Here is a 16,538-nt window from a genome sequence, read left to right on the forward strand (position 1 = left end):
TAAACAACTCTTCACCAATCCTCCACTCCCAGGCTTACACATATTTTTTTACAGTCCATCAGTTTATAGAAAAGCTCCTCCAATTGCTGATATGCATTATGGCCCTTGTAAATATGCATGTAACTGCTATCAGTCCAATTAATTTTTAATAAGTGACACCGTTGACATTATGAATACTTTGATTTAACATTAGCCTGTTAGTTTACTGTAGGCTACCATATGCACATATTGATGATAATATAATAATATAATATGATAAAATAATTTAGGACTATTCTAATGGAAATTAGTCACAAATGTTTACTTGGCAGTTCAATAGAAATGTCAACAATGTCAACAATCTCTATTAACTCCACATTAATTCAGTATATCAAACAGGATAGTTCACATTAACTTTCATCCCTTCAACTATGGAGCAACAACCAATCATCAACAACAACTGAGTTCATCCTGTGGGCATAGCCTACTGCTATTGGTAATAATAATAATAATAATAATAATAATAATAATAATAATTTCATTTATCGTATGTTAAATTAAGTAAACAAATGAATGTAAACATATGCTTAACACGCTTCCTGAGCGGATCTGCTGAATATCACATCCTATTCCTCAAAAAGTCTAGGCTAATATTCTTTAAAATTACCGTTCGATGTGCTATCGGGATGATGGTGTCCAGAGAAGAAGAGACCATGCAAAATATTCTAAGAATTATACCGTAGGTTACTTATTCGAGACATTTGAGTTGTCTAAACATAATGTTCGGACAAATATCAGCCTGCGTCAGCTCTTAGCCTCAGCGCGCCCTAAACCTGTTTGAGGATTTCTCCTTGGAACTGCTTGCCAGAAATCTCTATTTAAGCGCCACCCTCAGGCATTCCAAACACAAGGCAGTACCCTGTTTTCCACGAAAGACTTTTCTGCGAATTCGCCAACCTAGAGGCGCTTGTAGGCTATTTCTCCAAATGAAAGAAATGTGTTGCTGGTGCAGTTAACCGAAGCCATGAGTAGTTGAATGACTATCTACCGGTATCATATTCTGTTAGTTATCTCACAGGCGATTTGGCCAAAGCCTAGCCTACATACGCAGATGACGTAGCTTATTCTGGGTCACTTTTCCAGTGCAGTCAAACGCAATCGCCTGAAATGCAACAAACATTCTCACAAAGTGAATTTTGTTTTTCTAAGGCTTCTAATATGTCTGTAGACGTGAAATAGACAATCTGGTCTTTTCTGTCGTTGTAGGCTATTAGTTCTATTTTGTAAGGTTTTATTTAAGGACGACATATTATCTGCTAAGATAACCCTGTTTCTGAATTGTTCCTTCCTGTTATAGCCAAAATGTAGTTGTACTGGTCAGTCATAGAAAGTATGGCTTCAACTGTTCTCTGTGTGATTTATGCATGTTGCTAAGCTCGCTTGGGGGTCGGTGGGAAAAGCCACCACAACTGCAATGTGTTATGCGCAATGTTCAGTGCAGACTTCAACGTGACCATGGCCCGACACGTGCGGGAAGACTGATGTGCATACCGAGGTGTGCTCAGTGCAAATACGATATAGACGAATAATGCACATTTTGTGACACAATACAAGCCCTAATTATAAACTCGAACGTGTGGGGGGGGGGGGGGGGGGGGTTGAATTTGCTATTGCTGTAATATTACAAAGTCTGACAGCGGCAAGGATTTTAAAGAGCTATCTGTTCATTCAGCAGCCAGTCTTATTGTAAATAAATTGATGTCCAGGCCAAAAGGGCAGTTATATATGGTTATATATGGTGACATGGTTCCATATGACCATGGAAAGTCAAGGACTTTTAAAATCCCATTTTCCAGGCCTTAAACAATTGAAAGTCAGTAAATTCATTGGAAAATAAATCAAAGTTTTGAGGAAATAATAAAATGTGTCATATGAAGGTGTAGTCCGGTTACAGGTCCGAAGTGCTAACCAGTAGGCTACGGCTGCCCCAACCTGTGTTCATTCATGGGTTTGGAGAAATCCCTCAGTGACACACACACACTCAACCTGTGCCCTAACATTGATATGGTGCAACCCACTGTTCAGAGATATTAATCATTAACCTTGGATTCCATGCAGTGTATCACTTCATTCTGGGTTTTTTTCTGTTTATTATTATTATTATTAATATTATTATTATTAGTCCTATTTACCTACTGGACACTGATAATACATATTGTTATTGTTTCTAAATTATATCAGACCTGTAGTCTTCAGAACTCTAACAAAAACTTCTATTTATCTAAAGCATGCACTGCACACATTGCGATGGAAGGAGAGCTCATGCGCTGTCCTCTTTCTTTCTCACACACTTATTTTCATGTAATAATTCCCTTGTGTTTCTGATTTTCTACATCTGTTTATATGTATATGTTCATATGTTTATCTCAAAATTCTTATTTGACATTATGACACTCATGCACATTAATCAACATTTCTCAGAAGTCACATGAACATTTAGATGCAAAAACAGCATTTACATAATGATCATAGAAAAACAACAAAATCATTTCTATAGAACATTACCTAAAGGGTTGTAACCTACTGTACTTTAACAGTCCATATATCTAACATCACCTACACTGTCAGATTTGAATAGCCATTGGACTATGACTAAATGTCAAAAAGCAAATGTCCATTGCCTGGCCTACATTGACAGCAGTCAGCCCACCCCTTTTCATTTGTCTGCTTTTCTGAGAAACACCGTTAACACAGTGTTGAGTATCTTGAGAAACCCATTCCTCATCAAAAGAAGGCCATTTTAATGGTTCTGATAATGTCCTCACCTACAGCTCTATCAAGAGGTGATATGTTTTTGAGAAGTATGTACAGATTTCTCGCAAAAGACGTAAGAGCCCGTGTTCAAGCAAAGGTAAGAAGCCTATTTTATAAGATTGAAAACTCAGTGAACATTATTGTTAGTTATTGTCTGCAAAGCTCTATTAGCTAAAGCTCTATCTATTTTGGCTCTATTACCAATCAAAATGGAAAATGATATTCAGTGTTTTGAAGTTGGTTTTTGTTGTCTGTTGTTATAAGTTTCAATTTTTTGAATAAAAAAGTCCTGCTAACATAATTACTAGGTCCTATATGACAACCACACTATCATGTTGTGTTGTTCTTTGCTCGCCATTGGCAAAAGCGTATTAATTGATGTCATCATTCTCAAATGGAACAGCGATTAGACTTGCGGCAGGTATGGAATGATGCAATTACTGGTAGTCATGGAAATTGCACAGAAAACATATTCTAGATATTAGATATTCTAGTGTTGTAAACAAGAAAAAAGGGACATGTATTTCCACTGTGGTCTCTGCACTTACTGCGGTAAGTGATGTGTGTGCGTAAGCGTCTAATTTCCCCTCTCTAGGACGGTTCCAGTAATGAGGGGAGTTTGGACTTGTGTCAGTGTGTTGACTTACTGTTTAAATAACCCCCTTTCACTCTCTGCAGGACTTGCCAAAACCACAGTTTTCTAAGCCATAAAAATAACCTAGAGGCACAATCAGTAGCATCTACTGATTACTGTGCTTGCCAGAAGAAGGTGGAAAATTGGCCTATACTGTGAAAATCACCTGTTTGCCTCTTTCTCTTTTATCCAAATAGCATGAAAAGTATGTGTGTAAAAAAAGACACATAAAAAAAACGATGTAAAAAAAGACACATAAAAAAAAACGATGTTTTTGATTCACACAGCATTTCTCAAAGGACAATTGTGTGGTGATTTCATTACTATCATGAACAGGTGCAACTTTACACTTGGATAATGTTTCTTGTGCTCTTCCAACAGAGTATTGGGTGCTGTTTTTCCACCACTTGTGCCAAAAATGCACAGTTTTTCAATAACCCTACAGAGGCAGTTGGAGATATCCCAGATGGCTCCACACTACTAGTAGGAGGTAGGCCATGAAAAGAGCCTGCATGTGGATGAAGAACATCTCCATACAACGTGCAACTGCAATGACATGTCTATTTCTGGAATGAGTGGACAAGCATGAGAGATCAGTAAAGACAAATGTAGGCCTGCCTTATTCAAATCTGTAGCCTACTTCCAAAACACACACATAACATAACATCTGGTTGGATGTATGTCAAAGATTACATTCTTTCAGCATGCTAAACAAACAGCTGGTAGATTAATAAAGCGACATGTCCATGGAATCAGGATGTATAAACCTCCCCCCTTGATAAGGTATTTCCTGCCTGTGATTTGCACTTCCTCCTCTGACGAGTCTTTTCCTTGACCGAGTTGCTCTCTGGAGTAAAATCACATTGTTTGCCTTGTACTTTTGCTTTAGGATTTGGCCTGTGTGGAATCCCAGAGAATCTGATCAATGGTCTACTAAGAACAGGGGTGAAAGGTATCACAGCAGTAAGCAACAATGCAGGGTAAGAGTCTAAATTCATGGGAAGCCTGATTTTGACAGTCATGCTGGCTCCTGCAACTTATATGTAACTTTGTTTCAAGCACTGCTTTTCCCATTCATTTAAACCTATTAAAATTACTATTTTAATATCTTAATCCAATCTCTTGCCATAGTCTTAACTCGGTATTGGGAGGTAATCCAACAGTGGACTATCATCCAAATACAAGTGTTGAATTTGCCCAATCAAGTATATAATGTGATTTAAGGGTGGTAATCTAAACAAATCCCAGTTTGAAACCTGATCAGACATTTAGTCATATAGGTTCTCAATCCACATGACTACGTTTGTCCACAGTAAAATGTATCAAAACTCAAAACTTGCCTAAACAGAATGTAGACAGGTTTAATTACTCTTCACATTTTTAGAAGGTTTCTGCAACGGCATTAGAGAAATTACAGTCCTGAAAATGTAAATCTGACAGCAGGCTGTCTACTGAGTAGAGTCAAAACATGTTAGATCTTTAACACCCTACTGCCGGAGTATGATACACTATGTCATGGTAATGGGAAAACAGAGGGGGTGTGAGAGAATGTTTCAGGGAACATTTTGTTGTTTTTGGACATCATTCATGCAAGGCCAGCGGTGCACTGTCTTTTTTTTTGTTTTTTTTTGCAAAGGACTATTGTGTTGTAATAATTGATAAAATGCTGAATAAAATAACTCAATGTTTTCAATGCTTTACAAACAATGTGTACAATTAATTTCCAGCAATACAAGTTAAGATACTTAAAACAAAGTATTTTTTCCTCAGTATTTTTCCTATCCCAACAAATAAACCAACCTTTGGAGAAAAACATCTACTAAATAAATGAAATGCATAAATTCTATTGTAGTGATAATGTAACTGATTTAAATGCAGGCTCATTGATCAGAAGTGCCCCTACCCCATATTCCTCTGCTGTCTGAAGTATAGATACCGGTAATAACTTTTGAATCTGTGAGGTTTAGCTTTCACATATCCTTGTGTGTTTCAGAGTAGATCACTTCGGACTGGGGCTTTTGCTAAGAACAAAGCAAATCAAGAGGATGATCTCGTCATATGTCGGGGAAAATGCAGAATTTGAGAGACAGTATCTATGTGGAGAACTGGAGGTGGAGCTGACCCCACAGGTAACATTCAGTACCGTACATACAGTATACAATCAATAATCTCATACACATACACCGACACACACACACACACACACATACGCACGCATACACACGATCACATCACACATCACACACTTATGCACTCGCTGCCAGTATGTTGTTCTCCTGTAGGGCACGTTGGCAGAGAGGGTACGAGCTGGCGGGGCGGGCATCCCTGCCTTCTTCACACCCACTGGATACGGCACACTGGTGCAGGAGGGAGGTGCCCCCATCAAGTACAATAAGGACGGCAGTGTGGCTATCGCCAGTGAGAGGAGAGAGGTGGGATTGGGGTCCATTCAAACCTATTGCCATTGTTATTTGAAATAATAATACAATATGTAGTACATACAACAAAACTATTTTAAGTGCTTACAGGAAGCGTGTGTGGGGGAAAAATATCCTCTGTCTCTTTCATCTCTGAGCACAGGTGCAGGAATTCAATGGTAGGCATTATGTGATGGAAAAAGCCATCACTGGTGACTATGCTCTCATCAAAGCTTGGAAATGTGACATGGCTGGAAACGTAGTGTTCAGGTAAGAGGCTGGTTTTAGAATGTGGTGTAGCTCCTGGTGAACTTGGTGACTAGTGATCAGTCTATCAAGAAGCACATTGCATATATGAATAAATTCTTCCATCACTACATGTAAACTCCAGTAGATGTCAGTATATATTAACAATCATTGGCCTCTCTTGCCAGGAAAACAGCTCGAAACTTCAATCAACCCATGTGCAAGGCAGCCAAAATAACAGTAGTGGAGGTTGGCATTATTGTTTCCAGAATGTATTATATTCATAGATTTATATTGAGCTAATTTTTGCCACCAATGTCATTGCCACCATGAGCAACATAGACTACATTCTTTTTTTTTGTATGCACTATTCAACATTAACATATTGACAACATGAAAAAACTCAACATGCAGTGTCGCTAACACTTTCACTTGAGCAGCAGACACATCCTTTGCAATGAACTGAAGCCCCATATGTCCTGCTCAGGTTGAGGAAGTGGTAGACATCGGGACATTTGCTGCAGAGGACATCCACATCCCAAGCATTTATGTGGATCGTATAGTGAAAGGAGCCAGCTATGAGAAAAGAATAGAGGTCAGAGTATTTTAAATAAAACCTTCTGATATACAACTTGAGTTAATGGCCCACTTCCAATCATTTGCAAATCTGTGTCCATCAACTTCACAGAAAAGGACAGTGCGGTCAGATAAACAACAGCATAAGCCTGAGCCACGTAAGGACTCTGACATCACAAGGGAGAGGATCATTCGGCGTGCTGCCCTTGAGTTTGAAGACGGAATGTACGGTATCCTTCAGACGGGACCAGAGACTGTAGAACAGGCTCTTATATCTCTTATGTCTATGGGTGGAACACAAGCTAAATGTCCCACCTCAAAGGAGTTTTCCATTGTTATGACAACTTTTGAAAATAATCATTCATGTTAAAGGAGCGTATTTACCAGTGAATCCAAATATTAGTTAAATATGATAATATGAATTTGAGCTTTTTGTTTGTTCTTAGAAGATTAGAAGACACCTTATAGCTGTCTTTTATCCAGCCCATCATATACAACTCAAAGTCAGGAAATGAGCAGTGTCTCATGCATGAATTAAAGCTATTATGTAGTGTGTGGAAGCATTGAGCTAACCCACCAGTGTTTGCGCTTATGATCCTAGGTTTTTTATACTCAGTGATGGCCAAAATGTAGTGAGCTAAGCTACAAGCTACTCTTAATCTTCATTTAAGCTACATTTTCTAAGTAGCTTGCCCATCACTGCTTATACTGCCGTTAAGATTTCTCTGTGTTTTGTGAAGCACAAGACATGACTGGACTGTGAGATGATAACTACATAAGAAAAACGTTGCCTTAACAGCCAAAAGCCAACCTTGGCATCGGAATCCCCATGATGGCTAGCAACTACATCAGCCCTGACATCACTGTACACCTGCAGAGTGAGAATGGCATTCTGGGATTGGTGAGACGCACAACATAACAATAACATATGAAAACACAGCACACCAGTACTGGCGCCATGCTATCCGACAATATTTTCTTTGGTCAACGTTAGTTTTTCAATGTTCATCGACTTCCATGCACTCCCGAGAACACAAACTCTCACGCCGTTAAAATGTTCTATTAACCATTTCACTTTGATAATACAGGATTACAAATGAAAATACCTGTATACCAAAATTATGCAATGGATTTCGAGAAAATAAGTTAACAGTATATAATTTGCCTAAGTGCAAATATTATTGTAGTGAGCTGGTGCATCTGAGGTTTGAGGCAGAGCTGCAGTTAGTTTCTGCCTGTAGTATAATAGTGTCTGGGATCCAATCCGCAACCTTGGTTTTGCTTTATAAGTTGATCTACAGGAACAGCCAATGTGGTAATCAAATTTTCATTCAAGTGAAATGAAGTTACAGTCTCAGTCTGGACCATTAGGTAGTCTGCCTCTGCATCCTAGAAATATACAGGTTTAATGATGACATTGACTGCACTGTGCACTGGTATTATTCTTAAAGGGGCCTTATCCAACTGAAAATGAAGTGGATCCAGACCTCATCAATGCTGGTAAGGTGGAGCAAATGACAGATTCTGAAAAGCAGAATATGGACACAACTGGATACTTCCAAATGACAACATGTAAAAACTTGGCCCTTCCTTTTTTTACTATAGGAAAGGAGGCCGTTACAGTGATGCCTGGGGCTTCCTACTTCTCCAGTGATGAGTCTTTTGCCATGATCAGGGGGTTAGCAGTTTCTCTCTCTCTCTCTCTTTCTCTCTCTCTCCCTCTTTCTTTCTTTGTGATTTTCTCTAGTTTCCCATTCAGATTTTTCTTTGTCAACTGAACTTGTTCTCCTCTCTCACAGAGGTCATATTGACTTGACGATGCTGGGGGCCATGCAGGTGTCTAAGTATGGAGATCTGGCCAACTGGATGATACCTGTATGTTCTTTAAACATGTGTAGCTGTGTGTGTGTAAGAGTGTGTGAGTGAGTGTGCAAGCGAGCGTGTGTGTGTATGTATGTATGTTTGTATTTCCTTTTTCCTATTTCCCATTTAGTAGAATATGTGGTGGTGTGACTGCAGGCAGTATCATGTCCTGGTATCTTATTCCACGTTTCAGGGGAAGATGGTTAAGGGCATGGGGGGAGCCATGGATCTAGTGGCCAGCGCTGGAACCAAAGTAGTGGTCACCATGGAGCACTCTGCCAAGGTAATTCATTTCTTCACTGTAAATGAAACACATGTTCTGTGTCTCATTTGATAAGCTTTGGTGGACTGGTTTCATGGTGACCTCTTGCCTACTGTCAGGGTGGGAAACACAAAATCCTGGAGAAATGCACTCTACCCCTTACTGGCAAACACTGCGTGGATCGCATTATCACAGAAAAGGTCAGGGCTGATCGTCACTATTTGACCTCTTTACTTCAACACTGTATCCAACTTATCAACCTCTTCTCTCTCTCTCTCTCTCTCTCTCTCTCTCTCTCAAATGCAATTCAAATTCAAAAGGTGCTTTATTGGCATGACAAATAGTTAACTCTCTCTCTGTCACACACACACGTATCATTCCATCTCTTCCTTTCAGGCTGTATTTGATGTCGATAAGACATCTGGTCTCACCCTTGTTGAGATATGGGAAGGGTTGTCCCCTGATGATATTCGGACTTTCACAGGGACCGATTTTAAGGTTAGGCATGTTAATTAAATAAAAAAAACTATGAGTCATTTGGATTGTTATGCAATTCTTTAAATACATTTGCATGTATTTTTATTTGCCCCAGATATTGTTTGGTATAATAAGACTTTCACTCTTTCTCTTTGATTGTTGGAACAGGTGGCTCCAAACCTAAGACCAATGCAGCAAATCTGACCAGGAATGTTCTCCCAGGGATCCTTGGAAAATGCAGCACATTCATTTCTGCTGGGCGATGTCAATTATTCAGCCCAAGGAAGTTACTATCAGAAGATGTGGGAATATGGGAGATTTGACCTCACCTTCGGGAACAAAAGACTTAATATTTCAATGGACTATAGTGCAACATGTTTGTACTGATTTGTTATATACCTACCACAGGCTATAGGAAAAAATACTTTTAACTCTGTACAGTACATTTCCATAATCATACTGTTTGTATGAACTCTTATGGTTTTGAAGAAAGGCATTTGATTATTTGATTAAAAGACTGTATAATTTTAGATGCTGTTATGCATGGTAGAATACATATCTAAGTCTATGTATATCTCTGTGTGTGCCTGTGTGTGTGTGTGTGTGTGTGTGTGTGTGCGTGTGTATGTGCGTGTGGGTACATTATCACACAAGAAATAACTGTACACTGTTACAGAGCTCTCTCCTTATACTCAAACTCTGTGTCATTGAACTGTTCACATAAGGACAGAACACCAGTATCTTTGCTCTGTATGTTTTCAGTTGTGCCTTATTGTTATGGCGGGGTGTCAGGTCTGGCCTTTTTGAATTAGGGGCAGAATGTCCAAGTCAAGTCAAGTTTATTGATATAGCACATTACATATACACTGAGGTCATTCAGTGCGCTTTACATAAACAAAAAACAAACAGTAATGGTAAATAAAAGCATAGAAGGGCAATAGTCAAAGAATAGTTTAAAAAGTAAAGATAATAAAAAAAAAACATAAAATACACAAGGCAAAATCGTTTAAAAATAAAGAATAAATAAAAAGACACAGGTAGAATAATTTAAAGACAGATTCAGAATTTGTAATTCAGTGCAGTTAGCAGAAGGCATCTTAGAACAGTTTGGTCTTAAGTCTAGATTTAGGGGCCAGTTGGGGCCTTTTTGATGTCATCCGAAAGTTGGTTCCAGAGCTGAGCCGCATACTCAGTGTTGGGAGTAATGCATTAAAAAAGTAATGTAATTACAGTAATGCATTGCTTTTTGCTGTAATGCAGTAATGTAAGGCATTACCAATACAATTTCAGTAATATTTTACTCGGTACAACTCTCAGTAACTGAAGTTACTTTGCTTTTTAATCCAAAATTGAGAAATGCTCAATTGGCACCAGAGAAGATTATCCAAGAATTAAAAAAGTCATCTATGCTGGTCCTGGAATTTGATTGCCTTGTTTAGATGACTGTAGAAAGGGAATTTGAGTTATCTCTGCCATTCATGCAACAGATCTAACATGGTTAGGCTATACTTCTCATTTCAAGCAGTGAGAATAACTAAAATTAAGTCTACACCACTGTAAGTGGAAGGAAAGGCAACCAGCAATGATGAGAACCATTTAAAGTCAACATACAATTTCACTATGGCTATTTTTACTATATTAAGTTGTGAGTGACCTTTGGCCTTTGGGGCCTACATCGTCCCATGAGCCAAAACTGCAACCATTATATTGTTCTTTTGTTAGCCATAAACCTAGCTCAGTCTAGGCTCATTATGCCATACCACATCACCTCCTGCCGTGTAATGAGCTGCATTGAACACATGAAGATCTATTGAGAACACCAAATCCATATTTCCTGTTATTTTGGTGAAAGTAATGTAAACGTAGTGTAATGCCTTACAATTCAAAGACAGTAATATTGTAATGTAACAAATTACTTTGAGATGACAGTAACAAGTAATAAATAATGCATTACACTTTTGAAGTAACTTGCCCAACACTGCGCATACTGTAGCAGCTAAAAGCAGCTTCACCATGTTGCCATGTTTAGTTCTAACAGCAGGTTTAAATAACAGGTTTTTCTCCTGAGACCTGAGAGGTTGTGAAGGTTAGTATTAGTAAGTTAGTAGTATGTACTGCTGAAGCATGTCTGATAGGTATTTAGTTCCTGCTCCATGTACTGATTTAGCCTATAAACAACCAGTAGTGCTTTAAAAGTCAATTCTGTGACTACTGGAAGCCAGTGCAGGGACATAAGAATTGGAGTAATGTGGTCAGTTCTTTTAGTTTTTGTGAGAACCCATAGCTGCAGCGTTTTGTATCACCTGAAGCTGTTTGATAGTCTTTTTAGGAAGGCCTGTGAAAGCCCATTGCAGTAATCAACCCTGCTGGAGATGAATGAGGTTTTCAAAATCAAGTTTTGACAGCCCTCTTACTTTGGCAATGTGGATCAATACTTTGGCCCTTGCTTTCATGTGGCTCTTGAAATTTAGATCACTGTCAATTAATAGGCCTACAAGATTTTTAACAGTATCCTTTGCTTTGAACCCTTTTGTGTCAATGAGTCTTTCCTCCTTTTTATCAAATATAATTACTTCAGTTTTTTCTTTGTTCGGCTGAAGAAAAATTTGAGACATCCAGTTGTTAATTTGGTCAATACACCCGACAGAGATTCAGTGATTTGGTGACAGAAGTAAATTGTCATCTGCATGATATGAAATCATTATTTTTGATGATTTGTCCAAGTGGGAGCATATAGAGGTTGAATAATAGTGGCCCCAATTTACCCCTGGGGAACACCACAGGGCAAGGATGTTGGTGTTGAGGTACAGTTGAGAAAGAAGCTCCTTTCTCGTAGATATGATTTGAGCTTGATGGTGTTTTAAGACCCCAAGGTTAGCTCTATCTTCTCTAATGTAGCTAGCTAGACCATGTCATTGCAACACACAGGGGCAGAATTGGAAATGTGTCATAATTATCTCGTAATTACGAGAACATTATATCGTAATTATGAGATAATATGCCGTAATTATGAGATACTCTCTCATAAATATTAGATAACCTGATTTTTTTTTGTGTGTGATGTGAATGCATTGCGCCACCTTAGCCATAGCCTGTAACGTCATGAATTCTGCTTAGACAGAATTTTGCAGGAATTCCATTCTAGAACACGCAAAGTAGAATTTTAAGAAAAATTCACTTTTTTCTGTTCAGTTGCTCTTGGACAACACATTGATCAGACACATTTTGACTTTTCTCTGACGACTTTGACATCTTCTGCTAATTACATTTAGCTATTTCTGTCTCCAGCAAGCTTTACAGGCTATTTCATTTATATTTTGTTCATTTAAGGTTTGATAACTGTCAATTCACCTACTGTAGGTTAGGCTAGCACTACTTGATCCATCAGGCTAAAGCCTAAGCTAGTCTAGGCTAGCATTACAAGATTGTTGGGTTTGTTTGTTTTTAAATTGTTGCAGTTTAATTTGATCTTTTTAATGGCGACACCTAATAACCTCTTTGCTAGTTTCGCCCAGTGGTCTGCACAGCTGGCCTGTGGGAGCTGTTTTCTGTTTTCCAGGGGGCAGGAGGAGACTGTCGAGATTGGCACCCAGATGGACTGGGAAACAGCTGAGGCTTCGACCCAAGCCGGCTGGGAAACGGCTGACGCTGGGACCCATGTACCGTGGGAAACAGCAGAGGCTTCGACCCAAGCTGGCTGGGAAACGGCTGATGCTGGGACCCAGTCCAAATGGGAAACGGTGGAGGCTGGCATCCAGGCAGAGTGTCAGAGGGCTGAGGCTGGTGTCCAGGCGGTACAGGAGACGGCTGTCTCTGCAACCCAGGCTGTGTGGGAGATCGCGGAGGTGGGAACTCAGCCGGACTGGAAAGACGGTAACTATATATTATAAAGACCTACAGTATGTGTTAGGTAGATTGTAAATCAAATTGCAGGTTAACTACCCAGTAATCTAGTTGGCTAAGCTAAGTAGTTGTGCACTTCGTTAACTTATAGTGATCACTCCTTTTAGAATATGTTGTTTTATAAAACAATAATTGCCATTCCTTAAACATTTGATTTAACTCACAGGATTCATCCATGTGGACCCTGTCACACCCCAGCTGGTAAGCAGGCACTTGTTTGTCTTTTGGTTTAGTACTATACTCATTACATTGAGCAATACAACCCAAATGTAGGCTGCCTACAACAGCAGGTCTTAACAAGTTTTCTGTTTTATAGGTCACTCTGGATGGTGTGGATGGACAGCAGCAGCCATCTGGGGTATTTATTCAATTTGATTTTGACAAGGGTGCTGTTATTTGTCATTCTTCATCAACCACCTAACAAAGAACAGAAATATCTAAATGTAAATGTTCTGTGAAATTGCAGTGGGACGTCCAGACCCTGCTTCGTTACACCATGGTGTACAGATCGTCCACCCTGTTCTCCCGCGGTCCTGCGGTATGCACTTACTCCATTTTGAAAATGTTAAGATACCGTTTTATGAATATGAATCCATTTAGACTGCTCTTGTCTCTTTGTCACATGTGTGGTCTTGTATCCAGATGGTCGGAGAGAGGCGGTGCTCAGGGGAGACAGTGGAGGGATCACTGAGGACGCAGTTCTGGTTCACCGCTGATGAGAACTTTGTGGTTGATGCAGAGGTAACTAAAAAAAGATAATATGGTATTATTTATTATTGTATTGTATTACTTGCATTACTATAGGCTTTAGCTTATCAAGGCCTAAAACTGTCTCACTGTAGGGCAACCGTGACACCTACACCACCATTGATGCTGCAACCATCATCGATGTAGAGATGGTGTTGATTTGGCTGAAGAGGAATTACTGAGCTACCAGTACTCTTGCCTTTACATACCAGTAGCTGCGTGGATATCATTTATTCATTTAAAACTTATCCTTGTTTTCTTTTCCTAGTGGCGCTGTGGTGAGCTCGTCCGTGCAGTGTCTTACCATGAGCAAGAGTCCAAGTTGTTGGTTCTCATGGATGGAGTTCCGGTACAAACTACTTTTAATTATGATCAAATTATCTTTTTACCTTTTGTGTTAACTGATGGAGCAGGTTTTCATTTTTCACATACAATGATATGATCTCCAATCAGGTCATCCAGACATCCAGGACCTACAAGCGGGTGAACATGTCTGCCAACGGATCACTGGTGAGCTCAGAGAGGTCCGAAACCACCTCCGTCCCTGCCCCTGTGGTGGTCCCTGACCCGTCTGCTGATGGTGCTGCTGACGCCTCTGGTCCCACTGACTCACCTGGTGCTGACGCCTCAGCTGCTGCTGCTGCTGACGACACTCAGAGCTCTGCCCAGGTGATTTTGAGCACTCATGTTTAACTCAACCAATCTATCACTGACAGAAATGTATCTTCTAAGTTGTTTAGTTGATGTTTAGACCAGCTGCATTTGCTTCACCATGCTGACGATTTGTAAATGAATATCTGCAATGGTAGGGATCAGAGGACAGCTGCCTCCTGCCTGAGGCTCGGGAGGTGCCCTCACTCTTGTAAGTACAGTACAGCCTTCCTCACATGCAGTATACACACTTCTCCCTTGGGTTTGGGTATTGGGTATTAGCATTAGCTTGAACAGGTCGCCTGAGCAGAGTTTACCTCATATGGTTACTGACAGCCTAGGTAGTCCAGTCAAACAGTCTGGAAATGCACTAATGCACAATTTTTTTTACAAAATCTTTTTAACAGCAACTTCTTCCAGTCGAGGAGACTGGAGGACTTCTCGACCAAACTGACAGCCCTCAGGCAGGCCTTCACCGTGAGTAGCTCATCTCTTCTGTGCAGAAAAGATGTGCGTGTGGATAGTGACAGCGATTCCTTAACAAAACCCTGTCCTGTCTCCATCAGATCCTGCTCAGCGACGACCAGCAGTGCAACTACGCCAGCGTTGCTGTGAGGATGATCCTGCGCAACCTGGCTACGCTGAATGGGAGGGTATGTGTTTTATCTTACATCTATGTTATAGATATTGTGCCCATCCTGATGGTAGAAGCATATGCCATTACCACCTATCTCACCTTTATTTCTCCTGTAGGATGCGGATCTCTTTCAGCGGGCCTTTGATGACCTGGTGGCCTACGTCCAGAACCCAGAGAATGCCCTGAGCATTCAGGTGGAGCTTCTGGAGGCGAGGGTATGTTAGCATTATAAACTCATATCACAGACACATCTCTTGAATAGATGTATAATTCATGCCATGTTTATGTTTCAGATCCACCACATCACTGTCCTTGACATTGTGTTCGAGCTGGTGTTGTTTGGCATGCTTGATGTGGCTCGACCCCAGCTGGTCCCTGTAAGCAACACTATACTTTCTGTGCCTGTTGTGACGTGTTGCATTGTGTTGTGATGCCTAACTGACCCTGTTTCTCTCTATTCTCTCCCCCATAGCGGGTGCAGGGTGGGTTCCTGGACCAACTGCTTGCAGTGGTTCATGCCTTCCTGCCCTTTGAGGCCTGTTCACCAGCTGCACATCAATATTGGCAGATGCTGCAGGTAAGTACTGACCGCACCCTGAGAACATTTTCTGTGATCTACTCCAAAAGTGTAACACTAACCGGTTTATTGGTTTTATAGGCGGACGTCCGGGCCTTCCTGGAGGAGGTCTTCTCTCTGGACCTCAGTGTCTACAGCCGTCTCCAGGCCCTTGCCGACGGGCTCTTCAGCTGTCTGGAGCAGCGGGTGGACCAGCTGCTGAGCACGCTCCCATCGCCCTAATATCCTTTTTAATACTCTCGATAAAATTACAACAAAATAATATAATACAGTAATATATTACAAAGTAGTGTCTTAACACCTACCCTCTATGCCCCCCCCCCCCCTCTCTCCTTACAGATGCTACCTGTTGCAGTTTAGTTGGGGCCTACTAGTACCTTCCTGAGGACGAAGTACATCCAAGGACACCTGGAGGATCTGAAGACTCCTGGAGACATCTGAGGACACGACACCTGGACATCTGAGGACACGACACCTGGACATCTGAGGATGTTAACTTGCCACACCATGCCCTGGACCTGGACACACCATGCAGAATGTCTCAGATGTGCACACGCACACGCGCGTACACGTACACACACACACGTACACACACACGTACACGTACACACACACACACACACACACACACACACACACACACACACACACATATACGCTCAGACTCTCGCACACACACTGCACACTCACCGCACACACTTTAATAACTGCATACTTTTTTTCTCTTTTTTTCAATAAATCAGTCATATTGAACT

The 16,538-nt window shown here is 40.5% G+C and overlaps 3 protein-coding genes across 8 annotated transcripts in view; 2 read left to right on the top strand and 1 right to left on the bottom strand.

Annotated features, from left to right (window-relative positions):
• ghrb (growth hormone receptor b) overlaps nt 1-1,008 on the bottom strand; it is an 8,502-nt gene extending 7,494 nt beyond the window's left edge. The window contains exon 1 of the mRNA XM_042060363.1: nt 647-1,008. The gene's annotated coding sequence lies outside the window, so the exon portion shown is untranslated. The remainder of the gene's footprint in view (nt 1-646) is intronic.
• Nucleotides 1-9,824, top strand: part of LOC121680816 (succinyl-CoA:3-ketoacid coenzyme A transferase 1, mitochondrial-like) — a 25,961-nt gene extending 16,137 nt beyond the window's left edge. For 3 of the 5 annotated variants that reach the window (XM_042060356.1, XM_042060357.1, XM_042060358.1), the window contains 17 exons: nt 2,811-2,890; nt 3,809-3,917; nt 4,317-4,407; nt 5,421-5,556; nt 5,710-5,859; nt 6,008-6,114; nt 6,279-6,339; nt 6,578-6,685; nt 6,779-6,896; nt 7,473-7,567; nt 8,118-8,166; nt 8,272-8,344; nt 8,466-8,541; nt 8,723-8,812; nt 8,911-8,991; nt 9,188-9,289; nt 9,437-9,824. In XM_042060356.1, the coding sequence (XP_041916290.1) occupies nt 2,811-2,890; nt 3,809-3,917; nt 4,317-4,407; nt 5,421-5,556; nt 5,710-5,859; nt 6,008-6,114; nt 6,279-6,339; nt 6,578-6,685; nt 6,779-6,896; nt 7,473-7,567; nt 8,118-8,166; nt 8,272-8,344; nt 8,466-8,541; nt 8,723-8,812; nt 8,911-8,991; nt 9,188-9,289; nt 9,437-9,472 (1,562 nt within the window). In that variant the 3' untranslated portion in view covers nt 9,473-9,824. The other 2 variants (XM_042060360.1, XM_042060359.1) reach the window with 2 other exon arrangements.
• A 2,495-nt stretch (nt 9,825-12,319) lies between these two features.
• On the top strand, nt 12,320-16,536 carry LOC121680814. 2 transcript variants are annotated; one of them, XM_042060354.1, is made up of 15 exons: nt 12,321-13,141; nt 13,338-13,372; nt 13,488-13,529; nt 13,638-13,709; nt 13,814-13,912; nt 14,014-14,061; nt 14,187-14,267; nt 14,372-14,587; nt 14,728-14,780; nt 14,977-15,046; nt 15,136-15,222; nt 15,323-15,421; nt 15,500-15,583; nt 15,679-15,783; nt 15,865-16,536. In XM_042060354.1, the coding sequence occupies exons 1-15, from the start codon at nt 12,745-12,747 to the stop codon at nt 16,003-16,005; spliced, it is 1,629 nt and encodes a 542-aa protein (XP_041916288.1). In that variant the 5' UTR covers nt 12,321-12,744; the 3' UTR covers nt 16,006-16,536. The 2 variants fall into 2 exon arrangements, with proteins under 2 accessions (XP_041916289.1, XP_041916288.1); XM_042060355.1 differs by lacking the exon at nt 14,014-14,061 and having other exon boundaries at nt 12,320-13,141.
• The last annotated feature ends 2 nt before the right edge of the window (nt 16,537-16,538 follow it).

Source organism: Alosa sapidissima, chromosome 13 (assembly GCF_018492685.1).
Source record: "Alosa sapidissima isolate fAloSap1 chromosome 13, fAloSap1.pri, whole genome shotgun sequence".
Lineage (NCBI taxonomy): Eukaryota > Metazoa > Chordata > Actinopteri > Clupeiformes > Clupeidae > Alosa > Alosa sapidissima.